An 18,062-nucleotide genomic window follows, 5' to 3' on the forward strand; every position below is an offset into this window, starting at 1 on the left:
TAGAAAATAAAATTATCAGGAAAGATGAATAATTTTCCTTACCTAGTCAAAATCTTCAAAAATATTGTGGAAAACTGAGTTATTTTACAAAAACATGATTCATGAGAAATGTTGTATTAGTATTTTATCAAAACCAACGATCTCTACCACACACAGAGGTGCATGCACATGTTGAATAACACGCAGCGCGACATTGGAACATCAAAGAAAGACAGAATGGTCTTACTTAGCCATCTGTGAACCGCATTTCCTCATCTCCGTAAATGTCATCATTCAAATTCTAACAGAAAATTACATATAGTTATGCTGTAAGCATTAACATATAAAAAGTCTTGTAAAAGATATAAACAAACATAATTGATCTACATAATAATATTGAAATACTTCTGAATAGACATGACTATCTTTAAAGTGTAACCTGAACCAAATTTTGTTGAATATACGGAATGTGAAAAGGTGGTTCACATAATTGATCTACATTATTCTCGGCCAAATGAAAATTACAGAAATTCATTAAAAGAAAGAGGTACTGGACCAGATGAGCCTTCATTAGTGCTGAAGCAGGGAACTTGGATTTTATGGGAAACAGTCACAAGAATAACGAAGATGGGATTATATAGTGAATTATATTAAAAAGAATTACAAACGCATCAAGCCTCAGCAGTGAACTCATATCCAAATGGGGTGCCTACAATTAAACCAAGCATGTGTTTTGTGGATGTGGAACAAACAGACAACAGTGACATCCTTCTGGTTACGTGTAAGAGCAGTGGTCGTGCCATTCATCTGGTCACGAATGGGAATGGATGGCACCAACAGCATGGTTTCAGGTCACATGTAAGCTGTCAGAAACAGTATTGCAAAATATATCAGTATATCACAAATACATGCACTGTTAAGCCTAAAAGGCTAAAACATAGTATCTTGTGCATTACTTTACTATTTGAGCAAAAATTCACTATTGTTTGACTAAAATAAACAGATTATTGAATGTGGTGCACCTGGATACAATAACATCTGATCTCAGCCTCAAATCAAGAAATTGTCACGGAAGGGATGTGACAAATTCTATGCCAACGCTCTCCTTGCTCCATTTGGTACAATTTCTTAAGTAATGGACAGTCATGAATGGACAAAGTAGAAAGGGAGCTGGGTAGATCCTCCTCCGGCAAGCGTTCAAGACAAGGGCAATCTTCAATATATAGAGATTCAAGCGAAGTGAGGTGGAGAAGACCCTTGTAGTTTATTATTTTTAGGTTGGAACAATTTGTCAACTCGAGAGATTTAATAGTTGATGGCAGCAGACTCTCCTCTGGAAAGGACTCCAAGATATTCAAATCATCACTAACACATAATTGTTTTAGAGAATTGAGTTGGAACAAACCCCACTCCTCTCTAGAAGCCGTCAAGTTTGGACATCTTTCTATTCGGAGGCTGCCTAGGTTGGAAGGCAACTGCCTCCCAAAAAATGATTCCAGCCATGGACACTCATACAACGCGAGAGAATGAAGATTGGTGAACAATTGTAGTGTAAAAGGAAATGAGGAAGAGTGCCAACCTGTTATAGTTAAAGCACGAAGAGAATTACAGCTACACATGTCCAAAGAGGACCATTCTAGATTTGGACCAAAGAAGTCTTCAACTTCCAATTCTTCAAGAATGGCACAGTTAAATAAAATTTGCTCTAGGGAGGATCGAATGACCTGAGTTCCACAAAGGATGACTCTTTTCAAGGTAGCTGGCAACTCATTTATCAATATGTCATCACATCTCTTTAGTTCTAGCTCACTGATATTAGCAGCCATCGGAATTGAAGCCGCCAACTCTTGGCAATCAATAATCTCCAATTTTTGCAAAGAAGGAAGGTGTTGAGGCAGGGAACTTTTCAACTTGGGACAATGTTTTATACAAAGCTCTTGAAGCAAAGGGAAACATTCAAGACATAACCATTCCTTCCATTCGGACATGTGCTCAAATCGCAAAGTTTCAAGGGATTTAAATGAAACATTTGATGAATTGTAGCCATAGAACTCTGTACCAATGATTTCTATTCCATCACAGCCTGAAATAAAAAGCTTCTTGAGAGAGGGGAACTGCCCAAGTGGCGGCAACTGGGAACGGAGTTTACATCCCAACAATTCAAGAGATACTAAATTTGGTAAATGATAATCTCCAAGCCAATATGGAAAGCTACTGCCTCCATAGTCTTTGATGGTGAGCCTCATGAGATTTCTATTTGGTTGAAGAGCCTCCAAGATAGAGATTTGTGCTTCAGTTACTGACAGATTCATATCTCTCCATTCATCATATGACAAACTTAGTTCTTCTAAATGTTTCTTATCTTTCAAATTTGCTGCCACAGCATCTGCAGGATCAATGACATTTTTCAACCCTGAAATTTGGAGCCTTCCTTGAATATAATTGAGTTCCGCCAACTGCTTAATATCAGATCCACACTTCTCCCCCACAACAAAATCAGTCAGCATCTCAAGATTGTTTAACCCTCCTATTTTTGTTGGCATCTTCTTAATATGAGTGCCTTTCAGATTAAGATGGCGTAAGTTGACGAGTTTGCCAAAATCTAAAGGGAGCTCAGTCAATTTCCAACATTCTTCCAATAAGAGTGTCTGTAAATTATATATCATACAAACGGAAATCGGTAAGCTTGTAATCTCAGTGTACGAAAGATCTAGATAGCGCAGAAGCTTTAAATTTCTTATCTCATCTGCTAGCTCCGAGAGACTGCAACCATGGAAAGATAACATCCGCAAATATTGTAGTCTTGAATACAAATTACGTTGCACATCGATGCCTATCTTATAGCGTTTGTCACCATAGCCTTGTGCTTCTACCATCAGACTGTGTAGTCCTTTAATTTTATGAATCTGCTTTAGTTTTCTATCACCATCTTCCAAATCAAGGCAGCACCAAATATGACGTGTCCTTTTAGGGATATCTTGCACGTTTTCACTCTCTATTCGGAAGCGGAATTCTCCCGACACTGATTTTGCTAAATCATTGACAAGATCATGCATGACAAAGTAGTGCTTACCTGCCCATCGTGGCATAATTACTGATCGTTGGAAAAATGATATTGACACTAGATCATTGAAAAATTCATTACCCAACTCTTCTTCACTTTTGTCTCTTCCACAACACTTCAGCAAACCTTCTGCCATCCAAAGCTTGATTAATTCACCCTTCTCAAACTCATAGCCCTTGGGAAATATGGAACAGTAAGCAAAACAATGCTTCAGATTTGAAGAGAGATTAAGGTAACTCATTCTCAGTATCGGGATCATGTTAAATCCAACTTCTGCTAAACACCACAAATCAGTCTCCATTATCTTAACCCACTCACGTTTAGAGAATCTTCTACGCAAGAGATTACCCATTTCTGTCACAGTTAAAGGCAACCCTCCACATTTGTCTACTATTTTCTTGCCAATAATTTCAAGATTTGGATGTTGACTCGCATTCCTATCATGAAAAGCATGACTCACAAATAAACTCCTACAACCACTCTCTTCTAATTGCTTTAAATCAAGTAGCCGGGTGGATCTCATGATTGATGCTACTTCCTTGTCATATGTTGTCAAGATTATCTTGCCTTGAGAAGATCCATGGTTAAAAGGAAACAGTAACTGCTCCAAAAATTCTCCGTTCCTTTTATAAACACAGTCAAGAACAAGCAAATATTTCTTGCCCATTAGCAACAGTAACAATTGACGTTGGAGTATTTCCAAGTTTTTACTTTTTGGTGGAGAACAAAATGACCTGAGAATTGATTTGGTGAGACCAACAAGATCAAAAGATTCTGAATCATGGACCCAAGCTTTAAGTTCCACATGCTCCATCATCTTATGATCATTGTAAACAAGTTGCGCAAGGGTCGTATTACCTATCCCAATAAGACCAACTATACTGATTATGGGTACCCGGTTGTCAGCATCACTGTCACTGTCTGATAGTAAAAATTCAATTATTTCCTCTTTCTCATGCTCTCTACCATATATGGTACAATCATCATCCACCCAAAATGCATTTGGAAATATCTGCGGAGTGACTCCATCTTTATTACTTGCTTGAAGTCCCAATCTATCCTGTTTCTCTGCAAGAAACTCTACCTTCTGTATCAATGCTTCAATCCTAGCCTCAAATCCTCGATTACTAAAAAGTGAAAGAAAGTGTTGCATCCTGCCCTTTGGTTGTGCGTCAGTAGAAATCACATCTAGAAGTTGGTCTACTTCATATACCTCGTGTTTGAGATCATCAAGCCAATTCTTCACGTCTCGGTTTTGGTACTGCTTTACCTCTGCATCATCAAGCACTTCATTGATAGAATCCAATGTGATTTCAAAAATTTTAACCAACCCATCATCGAAGTAGTCTCTGAAATAACTTGAAGACAACCTCTCATGAATGACTTGAAACACATACGAAAGAAATGCCTTACCGGCCATGATATTAATTAATTGAACAAAGACAGAAGGATCACAGATCTGAGCGCGGTTCACAACTCTGAAAGGCTAGCTATCTGCAAGAATTGGTGAAACAGAACAAGTCAATATGATTGAATGTTTTTGTTTTTAACATAATTTTCTATTTATGTTAAAAATACTGGAGGGTGTTTTAGATTTTATCTTGAAATTGAAGAAAAACGATGTAACTAAGGATTTTAGAGTTGAAGTAAACTTGTCGCTGCTTGGTCCATAAACCACCTCTACAATTTTGAATAGACACAAGTAGTAGTAACTATAAATTATAATCTCACTTGTAAAGTAAAGAGAATTCAATATCAAACATTCGTTAACGGACCTGTCTGACAAAGATCCTTCTCTGCATAGCAAAGAAAATCATATTGTTCCAGAGATAATGGACTCACTGTCTTTGGACTCATTAGTGTGGTTTTCAAAATTAATTATTAAAAAAAAAGTGTGGTACTATAGGGGGGGACGAGGTCCAAGCAGGGTGCCATATAAAGGGGGGGATAGGGGAGATTGGTACGACGTGAGATCGTGAAAGTGGAAAGCGCAGGAACAGGCTTACGGACAACGGGACAGACAGAGGGAGAATCAGCGCCAGCTAGGGTTGAGGTTTCGACGTCAACAGCAGTCTAGGGTTAGGGGAAGGTTTGGCGATGCAGATCAGTATGACACGGATGAAGAGAACGATTTTGGCAATCAGGAATGGTCCAACGATGGTAGGGTTACGGTGAATCATATTCGTCCAGTAAGGGTTAGGGCAGGCGATAGCGTGCGATACGAGGATGGGCATGTACTAGAACGACGACATTCTATTTCCAGAACCAACAACAAGGCTGTGCGGAATGAACCTGGTATCGTAAACGCTCAGTCATGCGATGAGAAGCAACGTTTAGTTGTGAGTAATCAGGCTCCAAAGAAGAATGTTCAGGTGAACCAGAATGTTGTTTCCTTCTATTTTACAAATATTCCGCTTGATATATCATATGTTTCACTGAGACAAGGCTTTGAGGTATGTGGTATTTTGGAGGATGTTTACTTGGCACGTAAACGTAATGTTAATGGTGGTGCGTTTGGTTTTGTTCGTTTCGGCAAAGTGAAGGATGTAGAGAAGCTCTTGAAGGCTTTGAACAATGTTTGTTTTGGAGATTGGAAGGTGGTGGCTAAGGTGGCGAGTTTTGTAAGGAATGTTGGTGGTAGGGGAGAAGGTAGCGTTAGGGGAGAGGGAGAAAAAATTAGTGAGAGAGGTAAAAACTTAGAGGGAGAAAAAAGAGAGTTGGGGGGAAGGAAGGTTGTTGATGGTGACATTCAAGGTGAAGGGAGGAGTAAGGGGCTTGAGGGAGATGTAGCTAAGAGAGAAGGGGTGGTTAATAGAGGAGAAGTTGAGGTAAGGGTTGAGAAGAGGGTGCATGTGAGAGAATCGGTTGGTGCGAAGGTGGTGGTAGGGGAGGCTGCGAAGATCCACATTCCTAAATATACTTCTATGGATCAGGATGTTTTATGGGCTAGTAGAGGGGTGGTAGCTACGGTTTTGAATGGAGACACAATTCCTGTGTTGCAGCGACGTATTTTTGATGCGGGCTTTGAGAATCTAGACATTATTCCTTTGGGAGCCGATAAGGTTTTATTGAGAACTGAAGATGATAGTGATGTTAACTTATTATTGGCTGAAGCATCGGAATTCTTTGCAAATTTTTTTTTTTTGGTCAAGTAGCCTAGTGGCTAGAGCTCACACAATTTAATTGTGGAGAAGTGGAGTGTTCGGGGTTCGAACCCCGGCTCCTGCATATAATATGCAATATCCCTACCAACTGAGCTAAGCTCACGGGGTGCAAATTTTTTTTTTCTAATATTATGAAATGGAGGAAAGATATGGTGGTTCGTGAAAGAGGAGCTTGGGTAAGGATCTATGGGGTGCCGTTACAAGCGTGGAATTTGGATTTTTTTCAAACTTTGTGTCTATGACTGTGGCTGTCTGTTGAAATTGGATGATTCCACGTTGGATAAAGTCCGGTTTGATTATGCTCGGGTTCTTATTTCTACGCCTTATGTGGATTTAATTATTTATGATGCTAAGGTGATGATAGATGGTGTTATTTTTTATCTTAAAATTGTGGAGGAGGGAGGGTTTTCGTTGGGAGAAGATGCTTGTTTATCGTAGGATGATGAAGTTAAAGAAGAGGAGGACTTGGAGGAGGAGAGAAATATTGGGGATTTTCATGCTAATGGTGAGGTTGATAATTTGATGAAGCACCTTTCGGAGGAATGGCAGAAGGAGCAGCAAGACCTTCAGGTTCACAAGGTTTCGCTTGTCAACGACATTCCTTCCCTTGTTGAGAGTCTTGAAGCGGGTTCTAAAGGGGTTTCGAAGGGTTCTTTGGAGGTTTCCTCACTAAAACTTCGCGCAGCTCAAACAGTTCCTTTACAACAAGCTAACAACAATGTTGTTCTTGTGGATGACATCGCTCGAGTTGAATTGGATCGGTCTTCTTCTCGTGATGCTAAGAGGAAGAAGCATTGTACGTCTTCATGTCCTCCTGGTCGGGTCCATGCTGTCTCGGCGGGTCCGTGGAGTTGGGAATGGGCACGTCAACATAAGGAGTTGGTGATTGGAGATGCAGCGCCTACTGAAATTTCAGGCAATAACAATCAGAATTCTGGTGCTAACAAAGTCACGAGGAAGAAGGGTAGTTGTTCTTTTCGGCATTGTGCAATTAATTTGAAGCGTATTGCGCGGTTATCAAAGGAAGACCGCAAGGTTGTTTTGCGAGCTTTGCGTAAGAAGAAAAGGAGACATAAGGTGTTGTCAGCTACTCATGTTAATCAGGTAACTTTGCCCGATAGCTCTTCTGTTAATGATTCACAATCATCTGTTAATAATGACTGGTCGAATTGGTTAGTACTTCATGGTAATAGCAAGGCTTTATCGGATGATGTTAGGGGGATGGGTAAGTTGGTGAGGGTGAATTTTCAAGGGGATAATCAAAATAGGTTTGATGTGTTGTCAGGAGCTGGTAGAAAAAATAAAGAGGGTGATGGTGGAGAGAGTTAAGGTCGAGGGTTGGGATGAGGAGGTGAGGGTGTTATGGTGTTGTGGAGTGAGTAGTGAGGATGAAGATTATTTCCTGGAATGTTAGGGGCTTGGGTGGTTTTGAAAAAAGAAGGGAAGTAAGTAACTTGGTGAGGGAGAAAAATCCGTTTATCTTGTGTTTACAAGAATCTAAACTATCTGTTGTAAATGATATTGTGTGTAAAGGCCTATGGAATGATAACCATGTTGACTTCTCTTTTCAACCTTCGAGTGGAGCTTCAGGAGGTTTAATAACTCTTTGGAATTGTGAAGAGGTTGAGGTGTGGTCTTCGTTTAATTTTGATCATGTGTTAGGAATTCAAGGCCAGTTTGTGAAGTCGGGTGACAAGTTTACTATTCTAAATGTGTATGCTCCGTGTGATTTTAACCGGCAACAAGTGCTTTGGCATAATATTTCAGCCCGTTTGACGTCTTTGTTGGAAGAGAATGTTTGTGTGTGTGGAGACTTTAATGCGGTTCGTTGTCCCGAGGAACGAAGAAGTGTGGGCAGCGCTGTGAACTATGCTGGTAGTGCAAGTTTTAATGCTTTGATTGATGATAACGGCCTAATAGATTTACCGTTTCGGGGTCGTAGGTTCACTTGGTATTGAGGTTGATGACAGTCAGTCATTCACTATTTTTAGAGCCTTTTTCATGATATTTTGAGTTCACAAGCAAGTTTAAACAGCAAAGAAAACAAGAGAAATATAAGATTTTGAAGAAAGCAAAATCGTGTCACGATTGTCGAAAACGTGTCACGATTTGGAGCACATGATGAGGTTCATTCAACATTGGTGAAAACGTGTCACGATGGCTATTTCGTGACACGATTTTAGGAACATGTGGCACAAGGAAATAAATGAAAGCAAGAGAAAATATGATTGATACAAAAGAGCCACATAAAATAAGGAGGAGTTGTAAATCATTAGGTGGTGTGAATAAAAAGTAATGAGAAAAATATATTGGGCTTAGCAAATCAAAAGAAAGAAAAACGTGATTGGCTTGGAGGAAAAGAAAGAACTTAGGTTTGAAACATTATAAAAGAGGCCAAACTATTCAGGTTGCAATTCAATTCACGCTTTTGGAGCATTACGGCGGAATCACGGTTTGGAGAAAAGCCACGCTTTTGGAGCATTACGTACACACCTTAGAAAAAAGTAGCATCACATATTGAAGAAATTCCTATGAGTGTAACATCTCTCTCTGTAACTTCTTTTAACTTTGTTGCTTAATTCTTTTATTATGTGTGGTTAGTCTCCTAGAGATTAGATCTGAGATGAATCCTTGTAACCCTAATTGATCTATGTTGATGTGAAACTCTATTTATTATGAATGACAATTTAGTTTTTATTCAATTCGATTGTGCTTAATGCTTTTTATATCCTGATCAAATATAAACATGATTTACTAGAAAATCATTCATAAGAATAGGTGCAGTATACCAATTAGGGGAACATAGATGATTCGAAAGACCTGATCTCATCTCTCTCTTATTCTTTTCAACTCTATCTTTATATTCTGTTTATTTAATTTTATGCAAACCAAAACTACTACCTCACGCAAACAAAATAATTTACACATCCTAAATATTAACTTTATTGCTAAATTGAGATTAACACAGTCTTCGTGGGAACGATATTTTTACTACTTCGATAGTATTTAGTATACTTGCTAAAAAAATCTATCAGAGGTGATGGGAGGTCGATGAGTCGGATTGATAGATTCTTGTTGTCAGAAAATTGGAGTTTGTCGTGGCCTAATTGTTTTCAGATGGCTACATCGAGAGGTTGGTCAGATCATTGTTCTCTCTTGTTGTGTGTTGATGATGCAAATTGGGGACCTAAACCGGTTCATATGTTAAAATGCTGGGAGAATTTCACTGGTTATAAATCTTTTGTTTGTGAGACTTGGAATTCGTCTCATCTTGAAGGTTGGGGTAGTTTTGTGTTGAGAGAAAAACTAAAGCTGATCAAAAGGGATTTATCGGTGTGGCATAGGACTCACTTGAATAATTTACCAGCTAGGATATCAGTGTTGAAGGATCGTATTGGATTTATTGAGGTGAAGGGAGAGTCTTCGTCTTTGGAGGAGGACGAAATCGCCGAATTGCATGGTCTTTCTGAGGAAGTGTTCGCTCTATCTCGGGTCAATTCTAGTATTTGTTGGCAACAATCACGTCTGCAATGGTTATGTGAAGGGGGTGCAAATTCAAATTTCTTTCATAATTTTATGTCTAATCGGAGACGCCGGAATGCTATTCCATTCTTTTTGGTCAACGGTGTTTTAGTGGAAGGGGTTCAAGATGTCAGGGCAGCGGTGTTTGATCATTTTTCTTCTCATTACCAAGCTCATAGAGTTCATCGGCCAAGTATGGATGGTTTATTTTTTCGATCTCTTGCTGTTCGTGAGGGGTTAGATCTGATCAAGCCTTTTTCTGTTGAGGAGGTGAAGAACGCTGTGTGGGACTGCGAAAGCTTTAAAAGCCCTGGGCCTGATGGTATTTCTTTTGGTTTTTTAAAAGATTTTTGGGATTTGTTGAAGGGTGATGTGATGCGTTTTTTGGTGGAATTTCATAGGAATGGGAAGTTGGCTAAAGGGATAAATAGTACATTCATTGCTCTTATTCGAAAGGTGGAAAATCCTCAAAGTCTTAATGAATTTCGGCCCATTTCTTTGGTTGGCAGTATGTATAAGATTTTGGCGAAGGTCCTTGCTAATAGAATCCGTCTGGTCATTGGCTCTGTTATTTCTGATGCTCAGTCGGCTTTTGTTAAAGGTCGCCAGATTCTTGATGGGATTTTGATTGCAAATGAAGTTGTTGATGATGCTTCTAAACGTAAAAAGGAATTGCTTCTTTTTAAGGTTGATTTTGAGAAAGCTTACGATTCAATTGATTGGTCTTTCTTGGAGGAAGTGATGGTGAAGATGGGGTTCCCAATTCTTTGGCGTAAATGGATTAAAGAGTGTGTGGGGACTGCTACTGCTTCGGTGTTGGTTAATGGCTCTCTAACAAATGAGTTTTCTTTAGGAAGGGGGCTAAGGCAAGGGGATCCTCTGTCACCTTTCTTGTTTCTTTTGGTGGCCGAAGGTTTTAATGTGCTTATGGAGGCTATGGTTGCAAGAAGGCTTTTTCATGGCTATTGTGTGGGTAGTCATGACCCGTTGATGGTGTCCCATCTGCAATTTGCGGACGATACGTTAATCTTATGCGAAAAATCGTGGGCTAATATTCGAGCTTTGCGAGCTACTTTATTGATTTTTGAAGAACTCTCTGGTCTTAAGGTTAATTTCTCTAAGAGCCTTTTGGTAGGGGTAAATGTTCCGGGTTCTTGGTTGTCAGAAGCGTCGCTGGTTTTGAATTGTAAGGTTGGTACTATTCCTTTCTTGTATCTCGAGTTGCCTATTGGAGGGAATGCTAGTCAGTTGGTGTTTTGGAAACCTCTCCTTAATCGTATTAACACTAGATTGTTGGGTTGGAAGTCGAAACACTTGTCTTTGGTTGGCCGCCTGGTGTTACTGAAGTCTGTCCTGTCGTACCTCCCTGTTTATGCTCTTTCTTTTTTCAAGGATCCGTCAGGTATTGTTTCCTCTATTGAATCTATTTTTAATAACAAATTTTTGGGAGGGAGAGCAGATCACCGAAAAATTATATGGGTTGACTAGAAATCTGTTTGTCGGAGTCAGGAGGTTGGAGGTTTGGGAGTAAGGAGAATAAAAGAGTTTAATTTAGCATTGTTGGGGAAGTGGTGCTGGCGGGTGTTGGTAGATAGGGATAGTTTATGGTTTAGGGTGTTAGTGGCGCGAAATGGGATGGAGGATGGTTTTTTGAGAGTTGGAGGGAGAGATGGTTCTGTTTGGTGGCGGAACATAGCGGGTTTACGTTCGGAGGGTTGGTTTTTTAATAATGTTAGTCATTTGTTGGGTGATGGTACCAATGTTTTATTTTGGACTGATATTTGGTTGGGAGAGTTGTCGTTACGTGATAGGTTTAGTAGGTTGTATGAGCTTTCTTTATTTAAGGGAGAATCTGTGGCAACGATGAAAGCTTTAGGTTGGGATGAGGCGGGTGAGGCGTGGAAGTGGAAGCGTAGGTTGTTCGCGTGGGAGGAGGAGTCGGTAGCGGAACTTACGCTTTTACTTCATAATGTTTCTTTACAGGCTCAGCAAAAGGACATGTGGATTTGGAAGGCTGATTCTTCTTCTTCTTCTTACACAGTTCAGAGTGCATACAAAATGATTATGACTCAGGCTCCGTTAGATCAGGTGACAGATATGCCATCTTGTTGACATAAGGACGTTTCGTTGAAGGTGGTGCTTTTTGTATGGCGTTTGTTTCGTGATCGGTTGCCTACGAAGGTTAATCTTCATAGGCGTCAAGTTTTAGATGTTGAAGCTCAATTTTGTGTTGCAGATTGTGGCTTTCTTGAAACATCCAATCATTTATTTCTTCATTGTAATTTTTCTGGTTCGGTTTGGAATGTTATTGTTAATTGGCTAGGTGTTGTTACAGTTATGCCTAATGATGTTCAATGGCACTTTATTCAATTCAGTCTTTTAGGTGGTGTCTCTAGGTCCAAGCACTCTATTCTCCAGGTGATTTGGTTTGCAACAATGTGGGAGATTTGGAAGGAAAGAAATAATAGGATTTTTAATACAAAGGTTAGTTCTGTTATACAGGTGGTGGACAAAATTAAGTTGTTGACTTACAAGTGGTTAAAGGTGAAGTTTGTAACTCTTCCCTTTAATTATCATGGGTGGTGGCTTAGTCCGTTTACATTACTAGGCATCGGCTAAAGGCATTTTGGTGTTGTTTTGTTTTGTTTTGTGGCGCTTGTAATCTTGTGTTTTTGTAACTTTCATACTCTGTTCTTCTTTTGAGGTTTTTATTCCTTTGCACACCTTGTGCTAGGAAGGCCTCAGGTGTGTTAATATATTTCATTTTAATTTCTTAAAAAAAAAAATGTGTGGTTTATAGAGATAGAGCATATATTCTCACGGTTTAATAATGAGTGGCACACTTGCTTATCTATATGTATGAAACACGTACATGTAATAAAGACTAAATAAAACAAAGAAAATAGTGAGTTTCAAAATGTTGCAATTTTGGCCTCTATTGTAACGCCCTAGTTGTTATAATTAATTTTTTAATTTATGTGGAGTATATATATATTTATATATGAGGTTTGGTGATTTATGTGGAGTATATGCATATGTTTATATATATATATGTGTGTGTGATTTTGGGTGATTTATGTGGTGTATTATTTTATTATATGGTTTATTTAATAATAATTAGAATAAGTATGAAATAATAATTATTTTAGTGTTTAGGGAATTAATAGAATTTATTAGAATTAAAGGGAGTTAAGTGTAATAATGGGGAGTTGAGAAGGCAGTTAAGATAGGAAGTTTAGAGTCAGAAACACTTTTACGTGAAACTGACAGTTTTGGGAGAAAGGAGGGAAGAGCAAGAGAGAACCAAGAGTTGATTATTGTTGTGCATTTCTTCTTCAATTTCTAAGGTAAGGGTGAAGTTTACTTCAATAGTGTAGTTATTGAATTCTGATTTTGTGTTTAACAGAGTTTTGGTGAGAATTGGGTTTTTATGAAGAAATGAGGATTTTGAAGTTGTAAGCATGATTTTGATGTTAGAATTAGTTTCTGGTTGCATAGAACACTTAATTATGTATTGTAAACTGATTTGGGGAGTGATTGGAAGAAAAATGGGATTTTTGGGAAAAACCAGTTTTCTGCCCGTACAGAAGTTCATCGCTCGCCTCGCGAGTAGCTGTACTCGCCAGGGCGAGTGAGCAACTTCATAGCTCGCCTCGCGAGCAGACCAACTCACCATGGCGAGTAGCCCAGATAAAAATGTGATTTTTGAAAAGTTGTTATAAGATGTTTTGGGGATGGTTTAAGGTACCTAGATGATAATAAAGATGAATGGTGGAAGTTTTAGCTTAAAAAGATGAATAGGGAACTTAGAAATGAGCTTTGAGTGTGAAAATGACATTTTTCCCGAGAGCACCTGATTTTCACTCGCCTCGAGTTCGCCTTGAACTCGCCGTGGCGAGCTAGTGTTATTGTACGAATGGTGATGATTGATGTTGTTGTTTTGGGCATAGTTACATTTAATTATACATTGTTTTGGTTGATTGGATTGCTGGATTGATGAATACTGATGATGATTTAAATGTATGTTAATTATTGAATCATACATGTTGTTTTAAGTGGAGTCACATGGAGTTGCATTGCATGGTCAGTTGTATGTAGATATACACAAGTAGGTCCATTGCATATGCATAAAACAGCGGTGAGGGAAATATGTTTTTTGACCCCTTATCTTTACAAAAAGTTGCGATTATGACCCCTTTTTTGGGACACGTGGCATCTTCTGAGCAATTTTGGGATGAAAGGGGCTAAAATTGCTATTTTTTTAATAGGGGGCCAAAATTGCAACATTATGAAACATAGGGGGCGAAAAGTGCTGTTTAATGATATAAATAAATTATTAATAAAACCATACAGATTTTAGAGAGATGTGTTTGTTTTAAGTTTATCAAATTTATTACTAGGAATAACATTCCTTGGAATATAAAGATGAGAATTTTATTCTAAGGTATTTAGAAAAAACATATACGGATACGTCCAGAGGGTCCCTCGACATCCGACGGATGCTGTAAAGCTGACACTAACTCAGATTGCGCAGGCATTCGTCGACTTCCGCACTCACACGCTTAAGGCGGCCGATTGGGGTGAGCAGGCGCAAGAGCAGACATGGCGGATGGCTATGTGTTTATGGTACACTAAGGTGTGTCACCCTCAAATTTTGCCACCTCTTTCAGGAGATCTTCCGAGGCCAGCAAATGAAGAGCAGATCATTGCAGAGCGGTGGGAGCGGTACGAGGTGAGAAGTTCGCCTGACACCTATGGCATGGTTAGTGTCGTAGTTGCCTACGCTGATGCGCAGATAGGTCAGGAGGATGTCATGATCCCTCAGCAGTGGTTTCAGGCCATGACTCGTGTTAGGGAGCAGATCGCGCCGATCTTGACCAGGAGGCGAGGCCAGATGCCAAGGAGGATGCACCAGCACCATCAGCAGGACCAGGAGTAGCAGTAGTTCGTTTTTTAGGACTTGTTTTTAAGTTTTGGAATTTTGATGGCATTGGTTTGTATATTCGTATTTTGATGACATTAGTTTTCATTTCATTGGGATATTTTACTTTGTTTAATGGTAAAAATGTTGGTTTAATTAAGTTGTGCATTTGCGCCAATATTTGTTTTGTGATTTAAACCATTATGCGTAAAAAAACAGGTACATATGTTGTGTTTTGTGTTTGAAACACATTACAGGTTTAGGAAATGAAGCTACTGCCTCTGCTTTGGCTTCACGACACTTCGGTTGTTTACTGCCGAAGAAAACCTCGGAAGTTTACTGCCGAGAAAAACCTCGACAGTGTACTGCCGAGAAAAACCTCGGTAGTTAACTGCAGCCGGTTTCGTGTTTCCTCGACAGTTAACCACCAAGGGGTATTTTGGTATTTTACTCGTGTTTCTCAGCCTAACAAGATGTGTCAACAACAATTCTCTCCCAATGGGGTAAATGGAGCATACCCAGACTTACTAAATAATATGCACCAATGATGTTAAATATTTTTACACATCCATCCATCCATCCAATTAAATTTCATCAAGTCTCAGCTTTTATAGATTACAAGTCTTTGGTTTAGAACTATTCATTCATTATTATATAGAGAGAAATAAATTCCTATACTAAAGTAGAAATTAAGAAACATTAAAAAAGACGAGTGTAGCCTGAAAATGAAATTTTTTACCATATGAAATTAATAAGAGGAGGAAACAAATATGAAAATTTTCCCTATCGAAATAAAGGGTGAGATTTTAACGATGATGGATAACATAAAAATAGTGTAATATTATTTATTAAGATATAACATGAGAGATAGAGATAGAGAGGGAATTACCTGAGCTTGTTTCAAGATCGATCACCAAAAAGAGTGAGTAAATGAATGAAGAAAGAAAGGTCTGTAAAAGAGAAGCACTTTTTTTGTATCAAATCTAACACAACTCCATCTCGTCAATGGAACTAAAATCCAACACCTAATACCATGATGTTTTTTTATTCAATTATTTATTATTGTTAATCATCTACCACTTGCACTTTGTTCACATGTCACATAAGTTTGATAAAAAAAATTTACGTATACGTTAAATGAACACAGTCCTTTATTATAATTATAAAGAAAAATGTACATAGTCTTTAAACTTGAATTGACAAATATATTTTTAAAATTGTCAAGTGTTAGTGATTTTTTATTTTTATTTTTTACAATGGAGGAATTGAGATTTGAACATAGAACCTCAAGCATGCTATCTCTAATCTCTCATCTCTTAAAGATTAAGGCGTAGTTTGTTAACCCTTTCATGTTAATGATCACATGTTTTATTTTAGTAAAAAGAAAATACAAATATTCATTTATCATGACTCGTCTTTATTTTAGAGCGACTAATACTCAATGTAGAACAAAGACTAATTTCACTAATGTAATACTCAAGGTAGAGCAGGGACCAGTGGCGGAGCCAGGAAATTTATGGAGCCTGGGCGAAAAATTTATCGCAAATTATATCAACGGTCATAAATCAAATTTTTTTTTAAATTTTAATAATTAAAAAAATTGAAATAAAAGAGGTTTATCATTTTGTCAATAAAACTACAATTTAAAATAGGATTATTAATTAAAATTTACCATGTAATATGTGTGAAGTCTGAAAATTGACCCTGTAATTAAATAACATGTATTTTAACCATGTAATTCAAAAAATTTATTATTTATAACCCTGTAATATACGCGAAGTCCAAAAAAGCAACCGAGAGATTGAATTTTTTCATGATTTGTTAGAGGCGAGTTAAGAACGTTAAAATACAGCTTTACACAAAAAATTTATAAATTTTCGACAAACGACAAATTAATTATGAATTTTTAAAGTATCAAAAGCTCAAAAAACAAAACAATGGAATATCGACCTATAAATTGAATTTTGAGCTCATTATTTGCAGAGACATCTATAAAAATACATAAAAAAGATATGTAAAGTTTCATAGCATTTCGAAGTCGTTTAAATTTATTATGATTTTTCAACCAAAACGTGCAAAATTGAAATTTTGTTCCGCGTAAGCGTATACTCACAAGTCAAATTTAGTTCCCTAATTTTGTAGGCATGACTAGAACATGATAAGAACCTTCACAAGGAAATTTTGTAGTCTTTAAACGAGATACAAATTAATTATAAATTGTTTAAGAAGTTCATAATTATGAGGGAATGAAAATTCATAATTAATTTATCTCTAGTCGAAGAAATTTTTTTTTTTTATGTAAAGCTATATTTTAACGTGCTAATCATGTATGAAAAAAATAATGAAAAAATTCAACATGTAAGTCACATTTTTAGACTACACGTATATTATAGGGTGGTCAAAAATAAGAAGAAATTCAAGTTACAATGCTAGAATATATGTTTTGTATTTTTAAGGGTCATTTTTCAGACATAAGGTATATTACAGGGTCAATTTGAACAATTAACCCGTTAAAATAAGAGAGATGAACTCGTCAATAGTGTGCTAAATAAAATTCCGAGACCTATTTGCGTGTGAGAATTTTCAGATTGCCTAAATTTTTCTTTTTGTAAATGTGTTAATTGGCTTTTGGGTTGGATCTAATGCGCAAAAATTATCGATCGAGCCCGGGCGACCGTCCGGGGTCGCCGGGCGGTGAAACCGCCCCTGGGGGACTAATTTCAAAAATGAAAAATTTTAGAGAGATCAAAAACCTAAGAAATGTTTTAAAGGGACTAAAATCAAATGTTAGTATATTTAAGAGGACTATTTACTTATTTAACCCTACAAATAATAACTCCTAATGACTAATCTATATCTTCAATATTAGTGATTGGGAGCTGGACTCCAATGCCTTGAAGTTCACCAACTGTAACAACCGAAGGGACGATTTAATGCCTTGATTGTTTTCTCACTTTTAGTAGCATTTTAACTGTAAGTCTGTAAAATTAAATTTATATTTAATCAGATATAGAAAGTTGCTACATATATAAGCAAATGGTAACACATAACGTGAACAATTTACAAAGAAATGATGAATTAATTATAATTAGCTTTTCCTTGAACAGCAAGCTATTGCAAGAAAATTGGAAACAGTGATATTGCAATATGACACCAAATCTATAAAGTGGTACTAGTCTTTAGGATGCTCTCATGTTCCTCCATGAAACATCACTTGCTTCTGAGACATGTTCAGTAACAATCTGAATACTATTGAACTTGAGCCGTTACAGCATATCTGAGGTACGACACATGTTGGTGTCCAATAACGATACATGAGGTTGCATTTAATCAATTTCATTTTCATAAGTTATTATTGGTGTCTATGTGACAGTGTTAGTATCGTGACTGAGAGGTATCCGTATATCTGTTG

The 18,062-nt window shown here is 37.6% G+C and overlaps 1 protein-coding gene across 3 annotated transcripts; it reads right to left on the reverse strand.

Moving 5' to 3' along the window:
• Nucleotides 1-344: 344 nt before the first annotated feature.
• LOC11423848 (putative disease resistance protein At3g14460) lies at nucleotides 345-15,667 on the reverse strand. Of its 3 annotated transcripts, none has more exons than XM_024779727.2 (4): nucleotides 15,540-15,667; nucleotides 4,457-4,537; nucleotides 1,002-4,315; nucleotides 345-842 (listed from the first exon to the last, which is right to left on the reverse strand). In XM_024779727.2, the coding sequence occupies exons 2-3, from the start codon at nucleotides 4,461-4,463 to the stop codon at nucleotides 1,035-1,037; spliced, it is 3,288 nt and encodes a 1,095-aa protein (XP_024635495.1). In that variant the 5' UTR covers nucleotides 4,464-4,537; nucleotides 15,540-15,667; the 3' UTR covers nucleotides 345-842; nucleotides 1,002-1,034. The 3 variants fall into 3 exon arrangements, with proteins under 3 accessions (XP_024635495.1, XP_039688344.1, XP_039688343.1); XM_039832410.1 differs by lacking the exon at nucleotides 15,540-15,667 and having other exon boundaries at nucleotides 1,002-4,111; nucleotides 4,202-4,315; nucleotides 4,414-4,469; XM_039832409.1 differs by lacking the exon at nucleotides 15,540-15,667 and having other exon boundaries at nucleotides 4,414-4,469.
• Between the last annotated feature and the right edge of the window lie 2,395 nt (nucleotides 15,668-18,062).

Source organism: Medicago truncatula, chromosome 3, assembly GCF_003473485.1.
Source record: "Medicago truncatula cultivar Jemalong A17 chromosome 3, MtrunA17r5.0-ANR, whole genome shotgun sequence".
Classification (NCBI taxonomy): Eukaryota; Viridiplantae; Streptophyta; class Magnoliopsida; order Fabales; family Fabaceae; genus Medicago; species Medicago truncatula.